Genomic DNA, 20821 nt, shown 5'->3' on the forward strand with positions numbered 1-20821 from the left:
TGGGGCCTGCCAGTACTGCCCGAGTCCAGCCTGACCCTGGGGGCTCAGCTCTGCCCTGCAGACCCCTCCCAGCACAGGCACTGCCCAGGGACAGCTCTGCATTTGCAGGCTCTGATCAGAGGCAACATCAGAGCAACCCTGAGGAGGCTGGGAAAATGATGCTGCTGCTGCTGCCTGTAACAGACCCTGTGCTGATTTCTTTCACTGCCTGGTTTATTCAAATCTGAACAAATTTTTTTTCTTTTTCTCAAACACAACAGATGACTGATGTTCCTACCTTCTGCTTTCCAAACAGAGTTTTAAAAGATAGTTTATTGCAAAATCAGTCTGAAGTATGGTCAAGGCCTTGGGAGCTCTCTAAGTTTAATTAACATCATACATATAGAATCCATTTTAATATTTGTGTAAAGCCAATATTATAATATTATAATTTGTATATAACCATCTATTTGTAATATTGCTGAAAGAAGGCACACTTTTCTAAATATCTACTGGCTTTGGTAACTGCTAAAGGTAATGTAGATTGGGCTGTACTACTGTTTACTCATCTTTCTGTTGCACAGAAATCTTGGATACTTTAGTGCGTACATCTGTTATTGAAGTTGGAGGGAGACGACCCACCTTGCATTGGTCAGCCATCGACTCCGATTTATTGATCAATCAGGCACTATTTATAACAGTGTTAATCAAGTTCATGCATATTGCAAAATCTGAGCTCACAATAGGTCAGAGATAGCATACCAACCCCTCCTTATGTTTTCAATACCAAGATTTGGGTTCTCAAAATTATTCTTGCTTTCCCAAAACAGCCAAAGATAGAACATCCACTTGTTATGAGAAAGCTGCCTGAGAACTCTGATGTGCAAGGCTCTCAAGGCCTTCATGTTTGTCACTTTTACCTGTAATTAAAAATAACCTGAGAACCTCTGCTGTTTACAGAAGCAGACTGTGAGAATCTGCCCCTCACAGCTGCCTTCTAAGCCATCTCTGAAAAAATCTCCAACAATTCCCGGTTTTTTCTTTTTTGTACAAGGAGGTTGGTATACTAGGTCTCTCTATGATTCTACTGACCATACCTCGAATACCACCAAGAATACAAAGCAAAACAAACAAAGCATTCAAAAGTACATTCAGTATCTCTATAAGGTCCCCCAGCCATGGTCCAAGCAATGGCTTTTACTCCAAAGGGTTAAAAGGCTGTCAGCTGTCCTCCCTCATGTGCACCTGGGGAGGAGGCGAACGGCGAGCCTGAAAAATGATCCTTTGTGTCCTTGAAGTTTTCACATCCACCTTTTCCTTGTGATTCTCAGAAAAGTTCAAGATCAGTTTTACAGACTGTAATCCTTTGGTCATTTAGCTCAAATGGCATCAGCTGGGTTAATTCTCAGTCCTTGGTTGATTTGGAGTAGCAAAAATTAGCATGCATTTAAAACACTTAAAATATCCAAACTTAACAGACTTATTTTAAGATCAACAAAGCTTATATGTAAAATCAACTAACTCTAATAAAACTTAAACAAGAATCAGAAAAGTTCTATGTGTTACAAGGCTCAAACAAAACTCAGGTGTGCTAATATAATTCATAAAAATAAGGTAAAGAAAGTTTGCATTCTATTTTCAAATAGCAAATATATTTTAAAATAAAAACAACTACTCACAAATGCTTCTAATTGTCTCTTTTAACTAGAATCTCTCTAAATGTTCACAACAACACTTTGCACACAGGTCATAAAATAAATGCCTATCATAAAAGCATAAATCTATCATCACTTAACTCAATAATATTTAAACTTAATATTTTAAACTTATATATTAAACTTAACAGAAATTAAAACCTTAACAGCATTCAACATTTAACAGAATTTAACATTTCTTAAACTTAAAAAATCAGCTCATTTAAATTCTTTGTAACCTAAACTCAATATAACCTAAATACACTTAATAAGCAATTCAATCCACGTCACTTAGTAATAAACAAAACTTACTATAAAAATAGAATATGGCATTTACTATAACTTACTTATAGGCCTAATTCTAAAATACTAAACCAAAACAACTTTCCCCACGTTTTTGCTGCAGCATTTTTATAAAATGCCTCTTTGAGGAAATACATCAACAGATGTTTTCCCTGTGTAAAATAAACATTTTTCAGCTTAAATCTTTAAAACACATACACTATTTAAAGTTTGTGTTTATGCATTACCTTCTCTATCAGTAATTCAGTAAAACTTTTATACTGAAACTATTTTTCTTTCTGAAACTCAAAAAAGGTATCTAAAAGTTAAGAGAAGAAAGTTAAAGCAGCCCAAGCCACTGCAGGTTCTTATTTTAGGCTCCGGATTACCTGCAGCCAAGCACAGACATGGCAAGAACAGAAACTGCACAGACAAGAGAGAGAGAGAGAGAGAGCCTAGGAGCTTTAGCCCAGTGCACTCCAGCCCTGGGCCTTTCACAGCTAAGACCCTGTTTGTAGCAGCAAGGAAAGGTAAAAGGTGTGCCCACTCTTCTCAGCTTCACTCTAAGCTGGTAACTAACTTGTATCACTGAATTACTAACACTGCTGAAAAAAGGCAGAAGAGAGTGACTCCTGGTATTTCTTGGTAAACGACAAAACTGCAAATCTAAGTTTTCAATTAACAAGCTAAATCAACCACTTCAGAACAGTAGCAGTCTCCTCTCACCTGGCTTACTACTAGTCTGAGCAGGAGAGGAAGAAAGAAAACCCAAAGCTTAAGAAAATGAGTATGAAATACATATAAACTAAGGTAACAGATTTAAGTAGTTTTAAATTAGAGCAGAGCTACCAAGAGTTAATTTGCTCCCGCGGCGCGAATGTCAGAAGGGGGACCGAGCCCCCCCGCGCTGAGCTCGGTGCGGCTTCTTCTGCGCTGGGGTGCTGCTGGTGGCTGCCTGGCGCTGGCTGCGGGGCACGGCTGCTCCCCCCGCGGCGGCCCCGCTCCCCCTGCGGTGCTCGGCTCCCTGCGATGTCGGAGCGGGCGAAAAAAAACTGGTCTCACGGCGCGGCAGCGGCTCCGCTCGGCTCCCGCTGGGGCCAGGCTCGGCATGCCCGCAGCGCTGCTGGTGCTGGTGTGCGCTCTGTCCGCATTGCAGCCGCGGCGGCTTCCTCCGCGCGGGGCGCGGTGCGGCTGCTCCCCGCCACTCTCAGCTCCCGCGGCTCGGCTCGGTACTCGGCGCGCAGCGCGGCTTCTCCCTGCGGTTCCTGCGGCGGCTCTCGCCGCTCTCCCACGGCTCAGCTCGGTTCCTGCCGCGCGGCGTGGCCTCCCCCCGCCGCTGCCTTTGTTATCGCCACTACAGCGCAGCACTACAGGCGGTCGCTCGGCGCGGCTGCTCAACGTCTTGACAGTTTTATTACTGTCCCATGATAAATCACCGAATTCACGCCATCCCGTTAACTCGTAAACCGTATGGCGGCCAAGGAAAACCCTTTTAGCATAGCTATCAGTCCAAAGACCCGTTAAATCCTTTTGCAAATTCATCCCCTTAATCTTAACCTGAGAACCTCTGCTGTTTACAGAAGCAGACTGTGAGAATCTGCCCCTCACAGCTGCCTTCTAAGCCATCTCTGAAAAAATCTCCAACAATCTGTAATTCTGACATTTTCTGAAATTAAAGTGAGAGGAGAAATGGGCTAAATTCAGGTACCTAAAGTTACGTGTCAACATTTGCAGACGTAAATCAAATACACAAGGAAAACTTTTCTATGGGAATAATGCCAGAGCAAATTAAAATATGTATTGATAAGAATAATCAACACAGTAGAAATGAAGAGCATCTGCACCATAGGAGAGAGTGTGTAAAATCACACTCTGCATCAAGAAAACATAAATCATATTTCTTCACAGCCTTCTCCCTTTGCATGCCCCTCTGCAAAGTGCAAGGGGCCTCAAGGACTGAAGGAAACACTGAAGGAAGTCAAATGGAGACACTTGCACCTGCCTCACTGGGGGCTCCTGGGGAAGCAGTTTCCTTGGGAATCAAGCCCCTCTCTTCCAAGGGCACTTCCCCAGATGTGTACATTTCATGGGGAAAACCAACACACCCTTAAGTGCATGGTGCAGAGGTTCAGGGACATCACAACATAACCAATATGATCCAGTGAAGCTAAATTTATTATTCCTAAAAAGACTCTATCTATAATAAATCTCTACTGTCCACGTGTCTCTAGCTCATACATGATTGGTTAATCCTAGGTGTTCACGCATCTAAAATAGAATGCTGATTGGATCACCTAATTTTTCACGTGTCTTGCTGGGGTCATCTGGCCCACCCATGGCTCACTTTCCCAAGCTTGCTGACAAACTTGCTGAGTCCTGATGATTCTTCCTCTTGTATCTTTTTCAAGGATATACCAAGCTCATTTCTGAATATGTCCATAATTAATTCTTTGTGAAGGTGTTCATTGTCCATTATTACAAGCAGGCTGGATTGTGCATTGGCTGAATATGGCCATTGTCTAGCAAAAACTCCTCCATTCTGTCTCTGAGCCAGCATTTGAGCCGGTTAAACAAAATCCTCCCTCTCATGCTGTAAAGAATGTGGAATTAGAGTTGGAACGTGACCCTGAAATAGAAGCAGCTCAGAAACTACAGTAGAAAAAAGTTATTCCAGAAGCTATTGTAGAAGAGACTTTTTTCTCCAATGATGTAGAAGCTTTTCCTGTAGTAACTAATGCTGCAAGTAGAGTTTGAGAACCTTTCAATTGGAAGATTTTAGAAAAATTGAGAGCTGCAATTTCACAATTTAGTTGAAAATCCCAACTTTCACAGTCACTTCTGCAGTATATTTCTCCATCTAACACATTAATTCCAGCTGATATGTATACCCTAAAAAGACTTATAAGGCCACCCTATCAGCAGGAGATGTTTCATAAAAGCTGTGAGGAAAAGTGTGCTCAAGAAGCAGCAAGACCTAAAGTTCAGGTTGATCCTCTGTTTGGTTTAACAGCACAACAGTTACTTGGCAAGGGGCCCTGTCCTACTGCCACTGCCCAGGCTAAGAGCATTGATCAAGTCTTACAGATGAGCCAACAACTAGCATATAATGCTATCCTTGCACTTCCAGATAAGTTACACACTATGTCTTTTACACAAATTTACCGAAGAAGAAGAAGACTTTGATAAATTTGTAGACAAATTGCATGAAGCTATCTATAATCATTCTGATTTAAATTCAGACACAAAGATACAATTGTATGGACTTTGGTATCATTACTCCATTCCAAATAGCTTTCCCTTCAGTCACAACAGCCTTCCATCTCTTCCAAAAATTGCCTGCTGAAACTCTTCTGCTCCCTTCCAAATCAGTTCACTACTCCAGCATAACCCTTGAAGCACGGACAGACAACTCTTCAACTAATTATAGTAGAAAAGAAGGGTATTTATTGCAGCCCTGGTCACATGTGAACTAGTTTCCAAAGACATGTGCAAGGAGTTGCAGACTCCTGCTTTCTATTTCTACAGAAAAGGTTTTATAATAGGTTTCTAAGGACCCATAATACATAATTATTACCTGCCTGCTTCGCATTTTTCTCAGCTGAATATCTATTACAGCTGTGCAATTGTACTCCCTTCACTGGGTCGGTGGGATTTTGAAATGAGGGGGTGGTTTTATGGGAGGAAGAAAGTCGTCTTACTCATGGTGAACTCTTCTCTCATGGCCAGCTGGCAAGACCTTTGGATCTGCTGCTCATGGTCCAAGCCTCTCCTGACTGTTCAATTATTCTTAAGGCAAGGTCTTTCTATGGTTTCTGCTTCTTCACAATTGCTTCCTCTATCCCTGTCACTCCGAGCTTTATGTTTCTAATATATTTGGTACTCTTTAACTAAGGTACATGATTTCTGCTAGCTGTATTACTAACTTAGCTTCTTACCTCATTTTAAAATCTTAGCTAAAATATGCAATCTTTTACTATCCCAATTCTATTCCCAGCTGGCCCCTCAACTCATCTGCACTTTTCAATTACACTAATTCCATTTTCAGCTAACCCCTTGACTCACCTCAGGCACATCCCCGACTGCCTCTCTCCAAGCAGCTCAGAGCTGCATTGCGCAGCGCTTGCTGTGCGCCAGAGAGCACAAAGCGGGCTGGCCTGGTGGGCCTGAATATTTCTGCCAAACACTCTGCATCTCACACCTTTGCTCTGGCTCAGTGCAGAACTGCAGGATTGCAGGCACTTCCTCCCAGAGCTGCGTGAGGCGCTGGCTCGTGCAGATGTGCCCTGCCAAGCTGTCCCTGCCTCACGCTGGCCTTGCTTCCCCTGGTTCAAGTGCCAGGCCTGAAGGAGCTGCCCTGTGCTCCAGCCTGCCGAGCAGCCCGGCTCCCTGTCCCGGTGCCCAGAGTGCTGCACACACTGCTGGCCTTTGCCAGGAGTTGCAGGGCAGCCGGCAGAAGAGGAGGAATCCCCAGCCAGCCCAGCGGCCCGCGGCTGCCCTTGGCCTTTCTCTGCTCCTGGGCACACTCCAGACGGCCAATGCCTCCAGGCCGGGCTGTGCCCAGCACGGCTGCGCTTCCCCTCGGGAGCAGCCAGCTGCCACCTGGGCTCTGAGGGCGGAGGATTCGCCCGCTCCCAGCAAGAGGCACCCAGGGCCCGGCTGCTGCCTCTTGCAGCTCCAAGGGCCTCCTTCCAGCCTGCCTCTGCCGGGGCTCAGCCTGCTCCGGCCTTCGCCGGGGCTCTGCTGGGGCTCCAGCCCGGGCAAGGCTGGGCCCGCTCTCACCTCACAGGCGCTGACAGCTCTGCACCACAGGAGACCTTCCCGAGCACCCTCTCTGATCTTTCTGCTTTCTCACTTGAGCAAGGCTCTCCTCCAGCCAAAGAGATTATTGCATTTAGGGATTCAAATCCAATTGGCAGGAACCCCAATGCTCTCCAGTCACAGCTGAAGGCCTGCATCTGCACAAGATGTCTGGGCTGCCTCATTCTTCCTTTGGTTGTGCCTTCAAATGCCATTGCCCTTTCTGCCTCAACTAGAAATACCACAGCTGTGCCATAACCAGCCAGTGGGTCATATTCCAAAGGCAGTGTGGTCTGGAGAGGATGAATGAAGAAGAGCCCTCCTCACTTATGAAACTATACAAAAGAAGCCATATGTATGACTTAGCACCAATAAAAAACAATTGGTAATTCAGAAGGAAATGTTAAATTTTCTGAAGGGGGCAGAAGGAGGACAATCTTCCAAATGAGTTGATGTTTCAGAAACTTTATTAATTACAACTCTAATCTATAATTCTATGCTACAAATCTCTTCAGCAACCCTACTCTACAATCCTACTCTAAATTGGTAACAGAGATAACATCTTGACATGATTGCTATGTTCTAGTCTCCCAGGGTTAGTTAGGCTTAGGCTTAGGCTTAGGTTTAGGCTTAGGCGTAGGTTTAGGTTTAGGTTTGGGTTTAGGCTTAGGCTTAGGCTTAGGTTTAGGCTTAGGCTTAGGCGTAGGTTTAGGTTTAGGTTTGGGTTTAGGCTTAGGCTTAGGCTTAGGTTTAGGCTTAGGCTTAGGCGTAGGTTTAGGTTTAGGTTTGGGTTTAGGCTTAGGCTTAGGCTTAGGTTTAGGCTTAGCGTTAGGTTTGGGCCTAGGCTTAGACTTAGGGTTGGGGTTAGGGATAGGGTAAGGGTTACAGATAGGGACAGGGTTAGGGTTTGGGTTTGGGTTGGCATTTAAGGTTAGGGTTAGGGTTTAGGGTTAGGGTTATTTGTCTTCTTCACTGAGTTGATGAGTTGTGCCAGGATGAATGGTGGCTTGGCTGAAGTTACAAATGGATGCTGTTCACCAGAAAAAAAAAAAATACAACAAAGAACAGTGAACCATTACTTTCCAAGCTTATTGTTTCAGGGACTCAGTCAGGATACATAAAGTTTCTGGAAAGACCCAGAAAGAGGAGCAATGGGACCATCTGCTCCCCAGTCATCTCCAGTGTGCAAGACATTGCCATCACAGGCAAACCTGGCCCAGAATCCCACTCATCTGTTTATTGTAATTTCTTCATCATGCTGGGATTTTTGCCCTGCCAGTGCTCTAGAAATGGCGCTTTCTGTCCCTGGGTTTTCTTCCTTTCAGGAAACTCCAATGACTCACACAGGCCCCTGCCTTTGAAAGACAGGCACTGTGCTGATTCCCACAGGGACAGAAAGCAGTGTCTACCTTTCCATGCCCTGCCCCTCGTGTGCTGGATGGCACCTTCCTTCCCAGCAGGGCCAGCCCAGTCCCCTGAAGTTCCCTCTCTGCCACACAACCTGGCAGTAACCCTGGCACAGTTCCCATCTGCTTGAGCGTGCCAGGCAGCAGATGGGGCTGGGACAAGGCCCTCCCAGCTGTCCCTGTTTGCGTGGCAGAAACCTCTAAGGGTGGGCTGGGGGGCACAAACCAGGGCCCCTCAGAGGCTCACAGTGAGCCCCCCACAGCCCCTCCTGCCCACAGCCAAATCTCTGACCCCTAGGCTGGGACTCGCTTCCTTGGGTTCCTCCACCACCATTTCATGTCTCTGTACCCCGCATTGCTCTACTTCAATTCTTTTGTATTAGATAAAACTGAACATCCCACCAAATCACAAAAGAGGGCGACAGAAACAGTCAGAGGACAGAGCACCTCTCCTCACAGGAAATGCAGAGGGAGCTGGAGTTATTCAGTTTTGTGAAGAACAGACCCCTGGGAGACTTTAGTGCCACTTTCCAAGACTTCAGAGTGGCTTTGAAGAAAGTGGGGGACATCTTTTTTAATGGGGCCAGTTACAATAGGATATGGACAAATATTTCTGAACACAAAGGGCATCTAATCAGAGGAGGTCTAAGGAAGAACTTGTTTACTTGGAGCATGGTGCCATCCTGGCACAGCTTGCCCCAAGAGCTTGTAGGTGACCCATCCCTGCAACCATTCTGGCTCTGGTGACAAAGGGCTCTGAGCAACCTGATCTCTTTAAAGATGTCCTTGCTCATTGCAGGACACTTGCACCAGAGGACATTTACAGGGCCCTGCCAGCCCAGCCTAGTCTAGGATTCCTCACTGTTTTCATTTGAAGAGCAGCAAAAGTGGAGGTGAGGAGGAAGGGGGCTCATCTGATGCCTTGGACTTGAGTGGAGGAGGAGCCCATCCCTCAGAGCCTTTTTCACCTGCAGCCCCTTCACATTTTACCTGCAGGAGCTCCTTGGCAGACCAGCGCCGCTCCTCGTCTGTCTGCAGGCAGCAGCTCAGGAAGTCACGCAGCAAAACCAAGAGGAGCTTGGGTTGCCACAGCTGTGGAGTCCCTACTGTGGCTATCAGGTGTGTAGTCTGGAGAAAAAGGAGACACCAGGCTCCACCTCCTGCCTTCACATCTCTAAGGCTCTCCCAGATCCCTTTGTTTAACCTCTGTTCTGCAGTGGCACTTTCTGCCCTGGCAGAGACCCAGAGATAACTTTCATTTACCAACCAAAAACCCAAACTCCGATGCAGCCACAGCTTTTCCACCATCTCGCAGATCTTGCCTTGGCCGCTGATTTCATTGACTGACCTAGTTAGTGGGAACTACCTCAGCAAAAGGACATTTGCTTCTCTGAGGATTCATACCAGCTTGAGAGGCTTTTTGGAAGAGGGACTTTGCTATACTAACTGATTTCAAGGGTTAGTACATGAAAGACATCTCTGCAGTGCCTGTTGGTCCTTTAAGCGCACGTGCCCTAGAACAAAATTCATCAAGCTTTTTGTGCTGTTCTTGAAAACAATGGTAATTGGAAGAAAAGAAAGGAAATCCATCAGTTAATACCCAGGTAGGGAAACAAATATTTACAATCTCCTCTTCAACACAGACACATTAAGATGCCTGCACAAATGTATTGGGATGAAAATGCCTGCTTGGGCACACAGGAGCCACCTGCAGCTCTGTCTCTCAGCAGTCTGAAAATTTCAGCTTCCCATTTTTGCAGCAAAAGAAAAATTGTCTAGGTCAGAAGAAGGAGAGGAAAAATTGTCTAGGTCAGAAGAAGGAGAAGTTTCATCCCTATGGTCACCCTCCAGTCATTTGGCTACTCAAGTCAATGCATGAATGGTAGGCCCATCCCAGAAAGTGCCAGAAAAACAACAGGAGATTTTGGAAGGCTCTCCACATCACCAGGCTCTGGCTTGGTGACATGGAGAATGTGCCTTGGGCTAGGAGAGAAACATGGTCACTGAGTGTTTCAGCAGCACTGCACAAGAAGCAGAAGAGACTCTGTGGCCTTTACACCCTCATGCCCACGTTTCCCAGTGAGAAGAAACTGCACACAGGGTTAGGTTCCTCTCTAAAGACCATGGTTTTAGAAACTTTATTGGGTTTGGGTTTCCTTCCTTCATTTCTGGAAAGATAACAAGAGTTTTAAGATGCTTTTTTCCTGTTATTAAGGCCATCTACACAGACAAAAGAACTGGAACCGCTAACCCAAAGGAAAGTGTTGCCTGAGAATAGAGTTTGTTTGGAGTTTGTTTGCATGTGGTAAGGCTTGAGTTCCCCCACTGATGCAACCAAAACTACAGCAGATGCTTATTACAGCGACCTGATAAGGTCTTCAGGTGAGAGAAGTGGACGAGAATCTTGGTTAATGATCAGAAGGCTGGATTTATTGATATATGATATATAATACATTATTACTATACTAAAAAGAATAAAGCGAGAAGTTGCAGAGGCTGCTAAGCTAAGAATAGCATAGAAAAGAATGAATAACAAAGTTCTGTGTCCAGCAGAAAGCAAGGACAAACTCTCCTGTGAGTGGTTAGCAAATCCAAACACTCACAGAAGCCCAATCACTGCTGCACCTGTTACATTCCACACCAGCCGATAACAGTTGTTTACATTCTTCTTCTGGGGCCTCAGCTTCCCAGAACATGAACAAATCCCAAAGAAAGGATTTCTATGAAAAAATGTCTGCGACAGATGCTGATGTGTTGCAGGGACATTTTTAGGAGGGGACCTTGGTGGAAGTAGTTCCAGCAGATGGCAATGGGATTTTGTCCAATGGCACACAGGACACAGGACAGGTGAGAAAGACAGTGGGATCAGTGAGTATTTGCTCCTTACCTTGCCAGAACTTTAACTCAAGTAAGGAGGTTCTTGTTCTATCATTTCAATTCCCACAATTCCCAAAGACCATATGTCCACTTTGGGGTCATATGGTTGACCTGTCACCACTTCAGGCGCCATCCACCAAGGAGTCTCGGTTAGCGAGCACCGTTTGCTCTGCTCAGGGATGAGCTGAGTAGAGAGGCCAAAATCAGCTGAGGAGAAAGCAAAATACTGGTTTTATTTGAATTCTGTGCAATTAGGAAAGCAAGCAAAAGAATTCCCCAGTAGAAGTTTGAAATTGTGCTGTTGAATCTCCTGGCATTGGCGACTTTAAAAATCCCCCCATTTTTTACACTGCCTCTAGCAGTGGCTTTTATTCTTTGGAAACTTTAGACTTGTAACTCCCTCCCTCTGGAAGGGACACACACAGAGCAAGGCCACTCTTGACTGCTTGCGGCTCCTTCTACCTCTGTGCACATTGCAACTGTGCCCCCAGCTCGCAGCAGGGGTCCCTGCACTGCCACCAGCACCATTTTTGGGGAGCTGGCAGTGACTCCAAGCAGCCCCACACCCACATACCTGGAATGCTGCACCTGACCAAGAATATAATGACCCAGTTTGACAGAACCGTCGGTTCTGAGAAGGATGTTGCCACTCTTCACGTCTCGATGGATCACATCGTTTGAGTGAAGAAAATCCAGTCCTTGCAGGCACTGAGCGAGAAAACAGAAAGAGGAGGGCAAAAATGAGTGATGTGATTTCATCACACAAGAAAGGAAACAGCTCCAAAAGAGCTCCAGGGGAGTGGGGAGTAATGGCAGAACAGTAATGGCCACTGAGAGGAAGAGCTTGCTGCTCCAACACCTGCAGAGCAGGACCTTTCTGAGGAAAGGCACGTCAGCTTTTGAAAGAGCAAAAGCACCTGCTGTTGTAGGCTGTCCACTGCAGACCAGCCAGAATGACTCCTGCTGCAGTGCATGTGCTCAGAAGCAAAGAGCATTGTGGCTGTACTCCTATCCTTTTTAGTTGAGGACTGAGAGAAATGAGTCTCTCTCTTTTTTCTTTGCTGTTTGTTTCAAATCCTGCCACCAGCACCTTTGCTTTTACAGGCAAGGAATGCAGTGAAGACAGACTCCAGACAAACATTTAGAGAGGCAAGGTGGAGAACAGCAAATACAAATACAAGAGACAGAGTGAGAATACAACAGCAGGAGATAAGAGTACTGGCACTGAGTACAGGGAGTGCAGGGGCACTGGCAGGCCTTTCACTTGAGATGCTTTTACTAGCCCATAGCATATCAGCAACACAGAAACAAAGCTTGGCACATGAAACCTCTCCTGTTCTGAGCCCCTGATTCCCAGACAATCCTGCCCAAGCCCTTGGAAACACAGATGGGATTGCTGACCTCCCGACTGATGGCTGCTGTCTCAGCTTCAGACAGGCAGGTCTGGCTGACGATATCGCTCAGGACACCTCCATCCATGTACTCTATAACCAGCAACAGTTCCTCGCCCAGAAAGTAGCTGAAAGAAGGAAACAAGGACGTGGAGATGAACATGCATGGCTACATTGATTTTTTGCTTCCAGGTTTCTTATTTCCAGATGCCTTTGTGACAAGGACAGAATCAAAGGAATAGATATTCCCTCTTGGCTGTGCATTGCTTGCAATCTGCGCAGTCTCAAAGAGTGAAAAAGGAGATGGGCAGCAAATGAAAAGTGCAGTTTAGAAACAGCCCAGATAAAAAACATGTCAGGCATGGTGTTTCTGGAAATAAGCACCTAGTCTTCCTGGCATGCATAGCAATGGCAAAGAGGGGCAACAATCCAAGGGAAATCCACTTTAGGATGGTTCATCTGCACTTAAGAAACTTTAAAAAATCAATCCCAAATAAATGTGGAGGCAGTGAACTTTGAGGCTATTGAGTTAGGAAGATACAGCTGATCCAGGTATTGAGTAATTTTGGAATAATTATCAAACTAGGTATGCCAGGGAAGACTTATGCAGACAAGATGCACTCTCTTCTCATCCATTGAAGAGGAGTAGAGAAATATGAATAAATAAAAATTAACAGCTCTACTTTCTGCCACTGACCAAAGTGGGTTTTTAACCTCTCATGTTTGCAATATGTAAACACACATCCATGGGATAAGACCATGACCTCTCACCTGTCTAAATAATTCACAACATTGGGACTCCTATACCTCTTCATGATCATTATTTCATTAAAGGTTAGCTCCTTCCTCCTCAGTCCTTGAAGATTTATTTTTTTTTACTGCCACCTAAAATGACATTGAAAATCAGTAACTTGAGAGGTTGGTGGCACGAGACCACAAGGCACGTGGAGCGAGTGATTTTGCAATGACACAGCTGAGCTGTGCCAAACTGCCTTGTGATTAGGCACTGCAGTCATTAGGAACTGACATTCCAACAGCCCATTCCCCTGCTCCCTTGGGAGCCAGTTACAGGACACGTGGGGCCACTGACATTTTGCCTTGTCCATTTGGTAACAGCGGTGTCTCAGTTATCACCCACAAACCTCTGACCACACTCTCTGCTGCTTTGTTTGGGACTCAGAAGAAGTAATCCATGCCTTAATACTCTGTGGATACATCTTGTGATATGAGCAGGGCTTAGGGCTTTCAGGGACGCATGCAGGTCTCTCCCTATGTGCAGTTCCCAAGTGCAGCACTGCAGGTGGACAAGGAACTACCAGTAACTTTCAGATGGATTTGCTGGCAGCCAGAAATGAGAATTCAGGACTCTGAAGCTGTAGCCCCAAAGAGCAGTGAGGTGCTCGAAGGCACCACCTTTGTTTTAGCAATGGAGAGCGAATGAGCGCGTCCTTCTCTGAAAGGAACCGCTGCCCTCCGTGCCTTCCTTCCAGCAGCTGAGGAGGACAAAGTCCCAAATGTGTTCTGTGGTCTGGCACCAGTCTGTGCTTCTTGTGCCTTTTCAGCACAGTTCTGCCCAAAGCTCCAGCCACAGCTCATGCCAGAGGGGTAAGCCCTTGAGTGCAGCAGAGTCTGCAGGGGCTGTTGACATTTACCTCTCCTCCTGTGGTAGTGTCGAGTGCTCTATAAACATCTCCAAAAGTCCTAGAAACAAAACAGAAGCAGAGAAAGGAGAAGATGTTTAGATCTTGCAGTGAAAGCCAGCCCACACAGGAGATCTCTGCTGGAAGTGTCAAAACCTGCGGGATGCAGGAGGGCTCTGCCAGAAGGCAGATGATGCATTTTCCTCTCAAGTGCATGGGCACTGGGCCTGTTCCTGAAGCACTGGGGTTCAACTTCTAAAGGGAGTTTAGTCTTTCCTCTTGGGTTTCGCTGTCTAAACGGTGTGGTTCCTATCCTGACCACAGAGTGTTTTCTTCTTCAAACCAGGGGAAAGAATTGTTCCTGAGAACTGTTATCTCACAGCTTTGATAGGGCATAGGTTGCTCTTTCAGGCAAGCAAGTTTCTTCTCTTTTCATTAGTGTGCCAGTATGATTTTGAGACATTCTGCTAAAGAAATTAACACAGAGCTGTCCCACACTTGAGAGACAAGGAGACCTTCCAGGTCCTGTTCCTTGATGCAGGCAAGACCTCAGTAGCAAGGCATCTCGGACAATGCCTTCTGATCCCACTCACAAATTCTGAGAAGCATTGAGAGATGGGACAATCTAGCTCCAGTGTGTGAACATCTTTGCAGCTGGCCTGACTTCATGCTGGATAGACATTCCACCCCAAAAACACCTGGCTCATGGTTGTGCAGAAGTAGCTGCTGTTGGACTCACCTGTTGCCAATGTATTTCAGATGCATGTATTTCATCAGGGGATTTTCAGTGGGGTTCACCATTCTCCCTGAGGTAAACAAAATGGAAGATGCTGACTTTAAAGCTGAGATCCCAGCTTTCAGGAGATACAAAAGGTAGCCCCAGTGCCTGGAGCTCTGAGCCCTTTGTGGTCGGCTGGGTAACAACGACCACAACCAGGCAGACAGCTCTGCAGCACAAGTGGCCAGCACAGAGACTGATTTGTACAGTCTTTTGAAGAGTTCTCTTGACAGGAAACAAAGCACAGGGACGTGCAATCCCAAGAGAGGAGGACATCTTCCCCACCTTTCAGCAGTTTGCCAAAGGAATGCCTTCCCATTTGTAAACCAGAGTAACTCAAGGTATAACCAATCCCGACAGGGCTTTCAGCATCAGGACCCTGACCTGTTTATGAGCAGGCTGAGCTCAAAGATGCCCCTCTCCCAGCTAAGGAAGGCTCCAGCCTCTGCAGTCTCTCCAGCCCTCAGGGACAGGGCAGCGACCACAACAAGGCTGGCAAAGCCCGAGCATGAGCACTGACAGGCACTGATGGGAAGAAGCCAGAGTGAGCCTGAGCCCCGGACAAGCTGTTGCCCCCATTCAGGACACAACAGGATGGGCTTTGAGATCAGCCACGCCGAGGTGCAGATCAGTGCCCTTTTTGTCCCAACAGGTGATAGCAGACACAGAATTCACTGGGCTCTGGTCTCAGCCCCACCAGGTCTTATCTGAGAGCACAGCACTGGCAGCTGTTACGGGCAAGAAGCAGATTCATTGGGTTGTGCTGCAGAATCACAAAGGACTTGATGTGTTTTCCTAGAGACTGATCTGGGTGGGGCCTGGGCCAATGGGTAGGATTCTAACAGTCATGGGAAAGAGTGGGAATCGGGTACGGAAAAGTGCCATGGATCTGAGGAATATACCATGGCTGGGCTGGAGGCTCTCTCCTGAGAAATTCCTGCAGTACAGTTTTATTTGATCACGCCACTTGGATGTGTCTCTTGGACACATCTTGATAAGCATAAAACTAGAAGATTAAATAAAGGTTGTTATCAAAGTCTCTGTTTTTTCTTTGGGGGCACATGGAAAATACCTCGAGCTCTCTATTTGTCCTGTAACCTGATGTTCTTTTAAAGTAGTTCTTATTGACAAAAAGATAGCATTCTCTTATTGATAAAAGTATAGAATTCTCATGAAAATAAACTGCAGATGTACTAGTGGTAACAGTAAGAGTCATAAAAATTACATCAGTAAGGAAGGACTCCTTCAGGATGGAGAAAAACACAACAAAAAACCCCCACCAAAAATGAGCAACACAAAAGCAATCCCAACACCCCAAAAAAAAAAAAATAATCCCCAACCAAAAAGACAAAACTCCAAAGCCAGTCCATTTCTGTGAAGTTTTTTTGCTCTGATGACTGGTTGGAAGTCAGGAGTCTAAGGAGAATTTAGGAAGCTAAAAGTTCTGTTCAGTTTGGCCACTAGCATACAGGACTTGCCTAGATCATTTGCTAGGTCACAGCCTACTGCAGATCCAAGAAGAATCCCTGCTTCAGCCTTTAGCAGAGAGGGAAGCTTGGGCAAACCCAAGCCAGTCCCAGGTGCCCTCAGAGGCAGCAGGAACACCCAGAGCTCTCTCGCTGCCTCAGAGCACAGCACTTCCTCTGGGGAGTCCTAAATGGCCCTGTGACCAAACTCAAGAGGATCATTTGGTGCAGCTCTGCTGACACCTGCACACAACACACTGTCCCTCAGATAAGAAACACCCCAGACGTACCCAGCAGCTCCAGGTACTCCTCCTCAGTCTCCTGTTCCCAGGATCTGCCCGAGCCTGAGTTCCTAGGTTTAACAGAAGGGCTTCCTCGAGGTGATGCTGCTGCGGCAGCAGGTTCAGAGCCCATGATGTGCTGGACCTGGAGCATTTCTGGTGGACACTGCTCCTGTGCCTCACTTCTAACTTGGGGTCCTTCATTGCCAGATACTCCCTGCAAGTCTTCGCAGGCTGCCCGGTGAGACGGCAACACTTGCACCTCAAGTCAAACAGAACAAAGCAGTCAGACACTACAGCTTGTCCCTGTCAGCCAGGAGTCATCAACTGTGAGGAAAGGCAAAGAACAGATTGACAGGGGATACAACAGCTTGTTTCAATTCTCCATCTGGGTCACCAAGTTCCACTGTAGAAACACCTCAAGAAAAAAGGAGAGCAGGAACAGGTCAGCAGGAATCAATTTGGATGACTGCTGGCCAAAAGGCCAAAGGACAAGTTTCACTGTCCAGGGCAGCAGTTGAGATTCAGCACACCAGGAAATGTCCTTCAGAGTGACTGTGATACACAATACAGCAGGATGGCACTCCATGGCATCACCCCACTCCCCACTGCTCTGCACTGGAAAGGCAAGACGGGCAGAAACCACCAGATTGGTGACTGCAGTGGCTGCATCCCTCTTTCACTCACTTGGTTTTGCAGAGACTGACGGAAGCGATTAAGTTTCTCTCTGATGATTTGCGTTTCTTCCTCCAGCTGCTTATGCCTTGCCTTGATCATACTGTGAGCTGTCTGAAGCTTTGCATCCAGCTGTTCCTTCATGTTCTCTAACAAACAGAAGAGACAATGTTTCATGAGTGGAGTAGCTGCCACTCTTTCATTCACCTGGTTTTGTTGATCGCCCCTCTGCAGATGGAGATTCTCCTCTTGAATTCTTCCCATGCCTTCCTTGTTCTTTCTCTTCACTGCCATGATGTCACTCTGAGCTTCAGGCAGCTCTGCTTGTGGCTCTACCTTGATGTTCTGCCTTGATGTTGTACACACAAAAGCAGAGTAAGGGACTGGGAGCTGCCATCAGGCTCAGCTTTTTTCCTCTTGCAGCCTCAAAATCACATTTATTCAGCTACTTCTTTCTGCTTCCCTCCCCACATCAGCCTCCATTGCAAACCTCCTGTCCTGGTGCTGATCTCTGCAGATTGCAAGGCTCAGTGCTTCCATTGCCTATGGGACTCCTGGTCTCCTCAGTCCCAGGAGCTCTGGTTTATGTCCCTCTTCCTGCCCTTCCCTCTGTCACCTGGCCAGTCAGGCTAACCTGGCCATTCTCCTGTGGCTCTTCCACCTGCTGCCTGAGCTGCTCTTCCTGCTCTCGGGCAGGGAACAGCTCTCCCTGAGTCTGACATGGCATCTCAGATGAGGCAGTGTGCTCGTGCTCTTTCTCTAGAAGCACCGGCACAGAAAGCAAGAGAGGATGGGTTTCAACTTCCTATACGCCCTTTGTGGGCCAAGACTCAAAGGCTGCTGGGCTCACATGTTCCCAAAGCACTGTGCTGCTGCTCTCCTGGGTCATTCTCTGCCCGAGGGGAGGCAAAGATTCCAAAGTGACCCTGGCCCTACAGTCAGGGGCCATCTGGGACTGAAGCTCCAACAGCCTCTCAGGCAGCTGACAGGGAAGGGGTGGCATTTCTCAAGGGTCTGGTGAGGGCCTCCCTCTGCTTCTGCCATGTCCTGTTTGTCTTTCAGTAGTGACTGACACCCTGCCCTGTCCCACAGCTCCATCCTGGCTCTGCAGGGGCTTCCTGGGTGAGCTCACTCCTTGTGAGAGATACTTCTGGAGTTCATGTTCTCTTCAGGCCTGCACCAGCATTCCTCCTTCCTGACATCTACACTCTTGTTAGAAAACCGGGCCATTCAGGAGATAAGGATACATGCAAAGATCTCTGATGGAAGTTAGAGAACCTCTATGGCCACCTCAGTATATGGAGGAGGACCAAAAGGTGTTTCTTCTCCCTCTTTTGTCAACTGAGAATTCTGACCAGCAGTTACAGAGTTTCTCATAAGGCCCCATTAACAAATGCACTTACACAGCCCTGGGGATGCCAGTGAACGAAACCATGTGTCATGTACGACATGGCATGTATGACCAGAGTCACCTTTTTTTGAACACAAAGAGATATAATTGTCTCTCCTAGGTTTTTATTAAGGGAAGGTAGCGAGAAACTGTTTTGCGGAGAAAAGAAGAAACCTCACAACTTTATAAAAGTTGTAAAGCTCGGTATGTTTATTTACGGCGCCGGACGCATACGGAAAAAATTCTCCTCAAAAGGCATGCGTACCCCTGAAGATCTCAGGCCTCCTTTTATCCCCCTTCCAAATGCATATGCATTCAGTTTCACAATAGGTTCATACATATTCATTCTGCGTGACATTTATCGCCAGTTCTTCTTTATCAAAGGAATTCCTAGGTCGGGGGCAAATTGACCTTGTGGTCTTTTCTGTTTTTCTTTCTCTCTCTCCTTGCTGTCTCAGCATGCAAGTTTTTCCTTCAGCTTTGGCCTCACAGACTTTTCACCGCTGCTAGACACTTCACCTAATTCAGAATGGATCTCTACTCTGTCTCATTCCCCCCTTTCCTAGGAAATAAGTAAATTCTTTTACTTAATGAAAAGCTTCATGACAATAAGTGTCTGCTAATGCTTCACTATGTACGTTTGATAAAGGGGTTAGTACAGCCATTCGTTGTAGCATTCTCCAGTTCCAAATTAACAATATAATGGATAATCTTAAGCTTATCTCAACTAATATTACTAAAACTACAATGGGGTGGCACAACTTATTAAAGATTCCATTTGAAGTTGGTGACCACCCAAAGATCACATCTCACCAGTGATGATCCATATTTTGTTTTATTCTTTGTAGAACTCTGGTTATCTCCTTTGTATCATGTTGGACAGTAATTAAGGTTTTCTTTCTACTTTCTTGGATTTCTTTCAAGACTTCCAATAGATCTTGGTGCTTAATTAATTGTTTCACCAATGTAAGGTTCATGTGAATAGTGGTAGGTGGTAGTCTGTGATACATTGTGTAATTGACTGTAATCAGCTGGTGGGATGTTACTGGTACCAAATACAAAAAATCACACCCAATAATCTTAACAAAATTACAAATACAGAGATTAGAATGGTTTCTACTAAACAGAATAACATCATTGCTATCAATTTGTACAGCAGCACAAGCAGTTCTCAAGCATACACCCTTTTCCAGTATATACGAGCACAGTTTTCTGGTCAGTGACTGGATGAATTTCAAAGTGGCAAATACTCTGTTCAGTGTCCAAACACATCTTGGGCATTAACAGTATTGCTTTCACAAATGAATCTCATTTGTTCTCTAGTAATGCAGGATTCTAAGTTTACTGTCTGCCACTTTTCATTCATCTTTTCGTGCCCACACTCTATGTTCTGAAGGATAGAGTATTGTCTTTTCATGGTTTAATCTTAGGGCAGTGATGGGATGGATAACATAAACAGTGGCATTACATATGGTAAGCACAAAGGCAGTGGCCACATTAGAAACAGGATCATAGGTGAAATTCACCATAGTCCACCAGGATTGAAACTTCCTTTCCATATCAATTGCATTATCCCACACAATTTCTTGAATTTCAGCTGGAAAATTACCTTCACCCCTTTCCCATATGATCAGAGCTGCTGTTGCTTGTATCCATAACTGTGCTTGTATACAACTGAAAGCTAAAGGCACATTATCTTGAACTATACTAAGTGCTTCTACTATCAACTTGTGGTCTTGGTCCCCAGCCTTTTCATACTTCCTTACTTTGGCAGTACTTTTGAAATCTGTCACTGGCTAGTTCCTAATGCCAATAGAGATTACTATAAAGGCTGCTTCAATTTTGTTAGGCTACCTGCTGCAGTGGCCAGTTTATTCATCAGTATTTCTGAATCAATTCCATTTAAAACTCCTAATCTCGTCCCTAATATGCCAGTTAGATGTTTGTTATGGGGAACAGGAACTGCTTTCTGTCCATGATCATCCCTCCCTGCCAGAGGGATGTGCTGGGCTCACACTACAAATTCAGACACACTTCACAAGTGTATCTGACAGAGGTTTAGGTCATACTTGAGGCAGATGTTTGCTCTGAAATGTAGAGACCTCATGGAATCTAACCTCTCCCTCTCCCTCCAAAGCACCTGATTTCCCAGATGTGTGGCAAGC

The 20821-nt window shown here is 45.9% G+C and overlaps 1 protein-coding gene across 10 annotated transcripts in view; it reads right to left on the minus strand.

The window, feature by feature from the left end:
* Positions 1-256: 256 nt before the first annotated feature.
* The window catches only part of LOC141725711 (serine/threonine-protein kinase PAK 3-like), a 71388-nt gene continuing 50823 nt past the window's right edge, over positions 257-20821 (minus strand). For 2 of the 10 annotated variants that reach the window (XM_074529737.1, XM_074529738.1), the window contains exons 2-6: positions 14806-14872; positions 14079-14127; positions 12437-12554; positions 11610-11743; positions 259-11242 (exon numbers count right to left, since the gene is read on the minus strand). In XM_074529737.1, coding sequence (XP_074385838.1) covers positions 11239-11242; positions 11610-11743; positions 12437-12554; positions 14079-14116 — 294 coding nt within the window. In that variant the 5' untranslated portion in view covers positions 14117-14127; positions 14806-14872 and the 3' untranslated portion in view covers positions 259-11238. Of the gene's footprint in view, positions 11243-11609; positions 11744-12436; positions 12555-13197; positions 13312-14078; positions 14128-14805; positions 14873-16600; positions 17772-20821 lie in introns of those variants that run through there. The other 8 variants (XM_074529739.1, XM_074529741.1, XR_012577412.1 and 5 more) reach the window with 7 other exon arrangements.

The sequence above is a fragment of the Zonotrichia albicollis genome, chromosome 30 (assembly GCF_047830755.1).
Source record: "Zonotrichia albicollis isolate bZonAlb1 chromosome 30, bZonAlb1.hap1, whole genome shotgun sequence".
In the NCBI taxonomy this organism is placed as follows: domain Eukaryota; kingdom Metazoa; phylum Chordata; class Aves; order Passeriformes; family Passerellidae; genus Zonotrichia; species Zonotrichia albicollis.